At 50.1% G+C, this 8311-nt stretch overlaps 1 protein-coding gene across 1 annotated transcript in view; it reads left to right on the top strand.

Annotated features, from left to right (window-relative positions):
• The first annotated feature begins 410 nt into the window (after positions 1–410).
• The window catches only part of TPCN1 (two pore segment channel 1), a 58522-nt gene continuing 50621 nt past the window's right edge, over positions 411–8311 (top strand). The window contains exon 1 of the mRNA XM_006874020.1: positions 411–639. Within this exon, the coding sequence (XP_006874082.1) occupies positions 528–639 (112 nt within the window). The 5' untranslated portion in view covers positions 411–527. The remainder of the gene's footprint in view (positions 640–8311) is intronic.

Raw genomic sequence — 8311 nt, 5'->3', positions numbered from 1 at the left:
TTTAATGGTTCTTGTTGTTCATTGCCGTGGAGTCGGTTCCGACTCATAGCAACCCTGTTTAGGGTTTCTGAGGCCTTTAAATATTTTTGAGCTCAGAAAGTCTCATCTTTCTCCCGCGGAGCAACTGGTGGGCTTGAATCCTGGACCATGTGGTTCGCCAGTCCAGTGCTTATTGTGTGTCCCCTGCACTCCCCATTTCAGTGGCAATTTACGGTAACTTTTTTTTTCTGTTGACATGTAGTTCACTTAACATAAAACTCACTGTTTTCAAGTGTACAATTCAGGGGGTTTTTAGCCCAGACACAAGCTGTGTACCCGCCCCCATTATCTCGTTCGGGAACACCCTCATCAGTGACGGGTGGATTTGAATAATTCTAACTTTCTTTATCCCCTAAACCCTAGAAGATGCCGCGAATGGAGGAGTTTCTGGAAAGCACCTCGGGGATAGCAACTTTGAAAGGGACGTCAAGCCAGAGACTACTTCCAGTCTTGGCCATCGCATCCTGAGGGCTGCAGTCAAGGGGACCATGGCGGTGAGCTTGGATGATGACGTGCCCCTGATCCTGACCTTGGACGAGGGCGGTGGTGCCCCTCTGGCACCCTCCAACGGACTGGCCCAGGAGGAACTGCCTAGCAAAAGTAAGACAGAGGATGGGCTCGGGTGAGAGGTGACGTGGGCTTTGTGGTCTCATGGGAGAGGTGTGTACCTGTCGCCTAACACCCGCGTTGGGCCCCCAAGTTATGACGCTGAAACGACTCCCAGGAGCCCTTGGGGTTTCCCCTCCCTCCCTTCCCGCTTTGTTATGTTTTGGGGGCTCCCATGCCTCTTAGAGCCCTACCTCCCTGTCACCTGCGTCTCTTAAACCTGAGCTACCCTGGCTGGGGCCTCAGCCTAACCTGCTCTTTAACTTATCTCCCAGCCCCATTCCCTGTTAAAAAAGGAAGCCGATTTCCACAGCCACCTCAGTCTGTCCCAGGCTGACGCTGTTGGCAGGAAAGTGGAGGCTGAGTTCAGCCATTGCCCTGCTTCCGGGAGAGTGGCAGGGGACAGACATTGTTGGCGAGCCATTGATTTGAGGGTTTGGGGTTTTGCTCTGTCTTCCTCTAAACCAAAGCCTAGCACACCATGAACCCAAGAAAGGTTGTGAGCTTTAAATTTTTTAAACTTTAAGTGTGTTTCTGGCACAATGAGAGGTCTTAAAAACCTTTCTGGGTTTTGTCCCGAAGCCATTTGCTTTCTCTGCTCAGGCTCTGGGCTTAGGAGAGGCTGAAAATGATTTTTCTTTTATAGAGGGTCCTAAGACATTGGGGGAAACAACTCGACGGCACTTAACAACAACAACAAGACATTGTGGATTAGAGCTTTAAGGTCTCCTTAGCAAAGGGATGTTTCATCCATCCGCCAGCACACAGGGGTATTACTCTTCCCCAGTTCACAGATGGGCTCCAAGATGGAGCCCCCCCATCTCCTTTGTCTGGTGAGAGAGAGCACAGTTCAGTTACAGGGCGCTCAGCAGCCACCCATGGAAGCAAAGAAGGACAGCCGTGTTCCTGGGGACCTGACTCCCTATAAACTGATCTCTCCTTGTTTCTGCACGTGCACCCCATCTAGGGTGGCCGAGCTGCTGCTGGCTGGTTGTGGCCCAGGAAAGTTAGAAGTAGACGTTTCCTTAAGTGCCCCTTGGGGCTGGGAAAGCAGTGGCAGATTTCAGGAGCACTTCTTAAATGCCAAGGCGCCCTGGTGGTGCACTGGTGAAGTGCTTGACTGAGAACCAAAGGTTGTTGTTCTGGACCCACAGGGTGTTCTGTGGGAGCAAGATGTGGTAGTGTGTTTCTATATGACTTAGTCTTGGAAACCTCCTCTAAATTTTCTAGGAGTTGGAATTGACTGGGTGGTTGTGGGTTGGGTTTGGTTTGGTTTAGTCAAACTAAGTATTAGGATCTTATCTGTTCGTCTTGCATGGTAGGCAGTGTTGTCTCTATTTGACAGAGTAGGAAATTGTAAACCAGAGAGGGTAAGTAATTTGCCCCAAATCACACAGCCAACAGGGGTTTTAAGCAATGTTCTGACCTTTAGACTGTCTGATTCTGAAGATCCTCCCCTTTCTCCTCCTCCTTGTCTTCATTGACCCTCAGTATTTACATATATTATCCAATATAAGAGCTGGTGATGTAACGATTAAGCACTTGGCTGCTAACCAAAAGGACCCACCCAGAGACTGTGGAAGAAGGACTTGGTGCTCTGTTCCCATAAAGCTGACAGCCCAGGGAACCCTATGGGGCAGTTCTACTCTGTCACATGGGGGTGCTGTGAGTTGGAATCAACTTGATGGAACACAACCACAATGGCAACATCTCATCATCACAGAATTGTGAAGTGCCATTGAGTCGGTTCCAACCCATCGCGACCCTGTATAGGGTTTCCAAGGAGCAGCTGGTGAGCTTGAACTGCCAACCTTGCAGTTCAAACGGCTTTGCAGTCTGGTGCATTAACCCACAGCGCCACATCAGGACTCCACTGTTATTATTGGTACCCATATTATACAGCGGAAGAACCAGCCTCAGAGAGCCTAAGCAACTTGTCCAAGGTCACACGACCAGTAAGCAGCAGCGTCTATTTGATCTCTTCACTCTCTGTGTAAATGGGACTTCTCTCCAGAGGAGGCTGCCCCCAGGGGAGGGCACTTATTCCCTGGTCAATACCAAGGACAGGACAGAAGGAGGAAGCAGTTGAGAGATTAAGGGTGCAGACCAAATCTGGAAATGGCCAAGCCTAAGATTCTCAAGTGGAATCCTGGTTGTTGTGTTACCAAAGTATCAGCCGACGGTAAGATGTCCAGCTCTTCTGTGGGTAAAAGTGGGAAAAGCAACCCAGTTTTGTGTCAAGATCACATTTTTGAATGGATACTGGACTTTGATGAATAAGGACATAGACCCGACCTTGGATAGGCCCTGAATGAAACTGTTTTTACATTAGCAAAGCCAGTGGCTTATTTTGACTCATTTCTTGAGAAAAAGAAATAGACACAAACAGTGTCCAGGGAAATGTGTGCTTCCTGCACCATCCCTTAGTGCCTCTGCTTCCTCTGACCCTCTTCCTGGGTCATTTGCTAAAACCTCTAAGCTCTTGTGGGTTTGCTCCACCAGCCTGGCTGGGAAAGCGGTAGGGCTGGGTCACTATGAGTCAGAACTGACTCGACAGCACTTAACAACAACAACTCTGCGGAAAAAGATTTAAAGCCATTGTTATTTCATGTTTGGATTTTGGGTCTGACTGTCCCCATCAGCCCTGCCATCTAGCTGCCTGTGTAAAACACTCCAGCCTAGAACTTTTCCCTGACTAAAGAACTCCTCAAGCCCTACCCAGCCCCGACAGGACACAAGCTGAGCCCTTTAATTGGCCTAAAACCCAAGCTTTGTTGTTAGGTCAGTTTCAACTCAGAGCAACCCTGTGGGAGAGAGTAGAGATGCCCAGACAGTCATATTGTCTCATCTTTCTTCTTCGGTGGCTGTGAACCACTGACCCATCGGCTCGTAGCTGAGTGTTTAACCACTGTGCCAACAGGGATCCTTTTAGCTGGCATGTCATTATTAAGTGCCATTGAGTCAGATTTGACTCACAGCAACTCTGTATAGAGTTTCCAACGAGCCAGCTGGTGGTTTTGAACTACCAGTCTTGAAATTAGCAATCCAGTGCTTATCCTTTAACTGGCATATGAGGCCTGATATGTTCTAATGCCTTCTTGTTTGACTGGTCCCATTTCCTACCTCAGCCCATAGCATCAAATACATTCCTGACTGTCTCCTGTACTGTTACCGGTCTGCCTCGCTTCGCCTCTTATTTTCGCAGAATCTCCAGCTGGGTCTTCAAAAACTTGCTGATAATACCAGTTCCGCCTCCTCTTTGGAGCCTTCACCAAACCTCCCCTTACTGGGAGAGTTAGTTCCTCACTGTGCTTTCGGCTCTGGTGGCTTGATTCAGCTTCTATTATCAAAACTAGCTGACTGTGTGGGATTTACATATTTGGTCATCGGAATCACTTATAAGGCCCCGGGTTTCACGAGCAGCAGAAAGACCTTATTCATCTTTGGTCGCCTGACTTGATACCTCCCAGGTGTAGGTACTCAACCTATGGTGCCTGTACCAAGCCTTGTTGGGTTTCTGAGGCTCAGAGCTCATGGGAGAGGCCGGCTAAAGGATCACCTCATGCCTCTTTGCCCAGCACGTGCTTTGAGTCCAATCCTTCCCGACACAGCTGATTGTCCTGGGACCTGCCCTCACCGCCGCCAGTCTGTGGTGGAGGCAAACCCTTGAGGTGGTACAGAGTCGGCAGAAGGTAGATGGCTTTTTGCAGCGGTGGCAGTACATGGGCATGGACTACTGAGAACACAGCCGTTGCCGGATCCTTCTCTGGCTCTCCACCTGTACCCTCCTGCTCTGCCATTGGATGCAGAGAATCAGCAAGCAGGCGCCTGGCTAGGACCTTATCCCTGCAGGAAGCTGTAATGTGGGGAGAGGAGCCTTGGCAGCACAGTGGGGTAAGCATTGGACTGCTCTCCCCAAGGTTGGTGATTCGAACCCAAGGGAGATAGAGGTAGCAGTGTGCTTCCATAAACATTACCCTGGTGGGTCACATGGAGTGTCCCATCAGCTTTCTGTGAGTTAGAACCCACCAGACAGCAATGGGTTTTGTCTGTTTCTTTTTAATAGGCAAGGACAGATTTAATCCAAGACGCAAACATTTTGGGGCCAAGAGAGTGGCTGTTGACACGTTAATGAATGACTCGCTGGCAGCACAGTGTCAGGTTGATAAAGGAGGCAGGTAGGAGTATTCAAAGCTTGGAAATGAGAACTAACCTTGAAAACAACCACGGGGCTGGCTTGGACGGTGCGGTTCTGACACAGCCCACGGATTGCATTTTGCATCAGGTAGTGTGCTAGGCTGCCACGTTCAGGGAACCAGTGTTGTGGGCAACACGGGGACTTTGCAGGGGAATTTTGGTCACACTCAGTGTTTGCTTCTCATTGCCCATCTGCGACCATCTCTGGGGGAGCAAGTTGGGCTAGGATGGTTGAAGTTTGAAGGAGGCACTCACTAGTCCAGGGCTTTTTGGAGGTGGGCTGCCCGTGGCTCCAAGGTGATAATCATGCAGAGAGAGGTAATAAAGCAAGGGAGCCCTAATGCCTGGTCCTACTGTTGTAGCTGGCAATGTGGAGGTCACTGCCCCCTTGCAGAGGACCAGCACACAGCTCCCTGGCTCCCTTTCCAGACTCTCATGCCACTGGGGTCATTTGCATCACGTTGCGTCAGGATGGGCCAGTGCTGCTGGCAGGGGCCAGATATGGCCAAGGTGAGCTCGGGGAGAGGACAGGAACTCGCTCAAGGTGGACTCTGAGTTATAGACATCTAGACCTGTGGCTTTTTCTCTGACTTAGTATCGCAGTGCACTTGCCAGAGATAAGTTCACAGCTCTTATCACTTGCGATGTCTGAGTTATAGAAGGTGTAAGTCTGAGGATGCTGGCGTCCAGCCCCAAGGCTACCCATGCTGGCTGAGGGCTAAGCTTGGCTTCCCCAGCTGGTATCTGTAGCTGGGGCCTCGGGTGTGATGTACACAGTACGGGCATGCAGTCAGAAAGTACTTGGCCAATAGTGGGTATTGTGATCGTGGCCAGAGACTGAACTGCATCTTTGGATTGCCTACTACAAACCAGGAGCCCGAGCCCAGCTAGGACCCCAATCCTTTCCTGCCTCGCTCCTGGCCCTGCTGGTGGCCGCCTCCCCGTTGGGAGCAGAGGCAGCCTGGCATCTGGAACTTTATCAGCAATTAGATCTTCACAGGCGCCCAGGGAGCACAGCACTTGGCTCTGCCATTGTCACGCCACTGGCTTTCTTAGGGCCTCACCCAGGCAGAACACTGGGGGTCACCAGATTGGGAGCGGCACCAATTAAAATGAACAAGCGCCCAGCATGCTGAGCTCTAGCCTCGTGACAGAGACTCGGAGCCTTTCCCTTCCTCAGCCCTCTGCGTCTTCCTGGAGGGATCCTGTCTGTTGCCTCGGGTCCCCCGCCATGAAATGCTGTTCTCCCCTCTGCACACAGAATGCTGCTGTGACTAAATGGCAGCAGCGACAGCTGAGTGTGGTTTGGAGCGCCTGCCACAGCGCTCTTCCAGCTTGCCGTAGGGAGGTCTAAGTTCACATTTGTTCCAAGAGCAATTCATGAGCCAGAACAGCCTCCAAGTCGGTGAGGGAACACGGGGTGGGGAGTTCTGCTGGTTCACTGCAGCAGCCACTAGGGGGGCCTCTGGTTGAGGTGCCTCCCCAGGGCCACCAGGAAGGAAACAAACCTGCCTTCTTGAGAGGAAGCATGAAGGGACAGTGCCCCAAGACCACCCTCCACCCACCGTCAGGCTGTGTTCCCTAATTTAGATGTTTCCAGAATTCAAGCTTAGTAAGGTGTTTATTGTTGTTGTGATTGTGTGCCATCAAGTAGATTCTGACTTGTAAAGACCCCATGTGTCAGAGTAGAACTGCCCTATAGGGTTTTCAAGGCTGTCATCTTTCCTATGGGAGCAAACCACCAGCTCTGTTTTTCCTCAGAGCTGCTGGTGGGTTCAAACCACCAACCTTTTGGTTAGCAGCTGAGCACTCGACCATTGTGCCACTGGGGCTGCTTTTAAGTGAAGTTGTACCCAATTGTAACACTGGTTCACAGGGATCCAGCTTCTAGTATGTGCCAGGCAGCTGCAGGCACACAGCTGGAATATTTCACCTGGTCTCCCCAGCATTGCTCTGCGTTGTGTGTCTTCTAGTTACAGAAGAGGAAGCGGTTGAAAGTTACTTCTGGTGCTCGGAGGTTCATACAGCCAGGAAGTAGCAGCAGCAGTATTTGAACCCACACCTTCTGTCTTACCAACTTTAATTCCAGGGCTTGTAACTGCAATATGATACCCCACAAAGTCAAGCTTTGAGCCCGTGATAGAATTCTAGTCCCGTGCCTTTTCCGACTTACTCTCTACACAGGCCCCTCGGTCCAGTTTGGTATGATGGTGATGGAAACAAAAGGTTGAGGCTAAAGATGGGAGCTTGTCGGAGTGAATGTGTGCGGATGGAAAAGGAAGGACCAAGAAGATGTTGTGGGGCAGAATGAGAGCCAACTGCAAGGCCGGGCAGGGTTGTTGAGGTGGGTGCCCCTCTCCCCCAGGACCCGGAGGCCATGGCTTTCCATGGTAGGTGACCGTGCATTAAGACTAACCTGGATAACTGAATTGGTCTCATGGGTGCCTTTTGCACCAAGGTCATTTTGCCCAGTCGGTGTTTTGTTTAAGACACCTAATTGCTAAAGCAGCCAGCTCTTCTTCCATCCAAACCATTCAGGAGGCTCTAGTTCAGAGAATGTGACCTTAAAGTAGTTGTTAGTTGCTGTCAAGTCGGTTCTGACTCTTGGTGTCTCTTTGTGTAACAGAACAAAACATTGGCCAATCCTGCGTCATCTCCACCAACACTATTGCAGCCATTTAGTCAACCCATCTCATTTAGGGTCTTTGTCTTTCTCTCTGACCCTCTACTTTACCAATCACCAGGAACTGGTTCCTCCTGGTAACATGACCAAAGTTTATGAGATTAAGTCCAGCCATCCTCACATCTAAAGAACATTCTGGCTGTAATTCTTTCATGAAGTTAGGACCAAAGACTGAATGTTGTATAGAACATCATAGAGCAAAAAGGGCAGGGGGCGTTCTGGGGCAGTATGTGCCATCTAAAGGGGCAGCTTCGGTTTCCTCTCTGTAAGGTAAAAATACTTATAACCGTGATACAGAGGTGCTGAGATTTCCATAAAAGACTGGGGCCCTCACACAGTTAACACAGTGCCTCCAGGTGAGGTCATTATTACCAGGACCCGGGATCACAACCAAGCAGGCCCACTTTATGGAGAGCCCAGAATACCCATGGCAGAGTTTGTACCTGGTTGAGTAGGACATGGGAGTTATTAAACATGCTTGGGTTCAAAAGTGGCATGATGATAGAGTGTCTGCCTACTGACCAAACTCTGGATGTCATTTCCCGCCATCACATAACCTCCCCTTAGGCGCCTTGGCAAAGAAGAATGGATGCCTTTGAAGAATATCAAGTATACCATGACCTGCCAGAAAAACAATGAATCTGTCTAGAAGAAGAACATCAGAATGCTTCTAGAAGCCAGGATGGCAAGCCTTTGTCTCGCATGCTTTGGATGTGTCTTTAGAAGGGACCACTCCTAGAGAATGACATCAGGCTTGGTGAAGTGGAGGGTCAGCAGAAAAGAGGA

Source organism: Chrysochloris asiatica, unplaced genomic scaffold (genome assembly GCF_000296735.1).
Source record: "Chrysochloris asiatica unplaced genomic scaffold, ChrAsi1.0 scaffold00258, whole genome shotgun sequence".
In the NCBI taxonomy this organism is placed as follows: Eukaryota; Metazoa; Chordata; class Mammalia; order Afrosoricida; family Chrysochloridae; genus Chrysochloris; species Chrysochloris asiatica.
The sequence above is the reverse complement of the archived record's forward strand: the minus strand, read 5'-3'. Positions and strand labels throughout refer to the sequence as shown.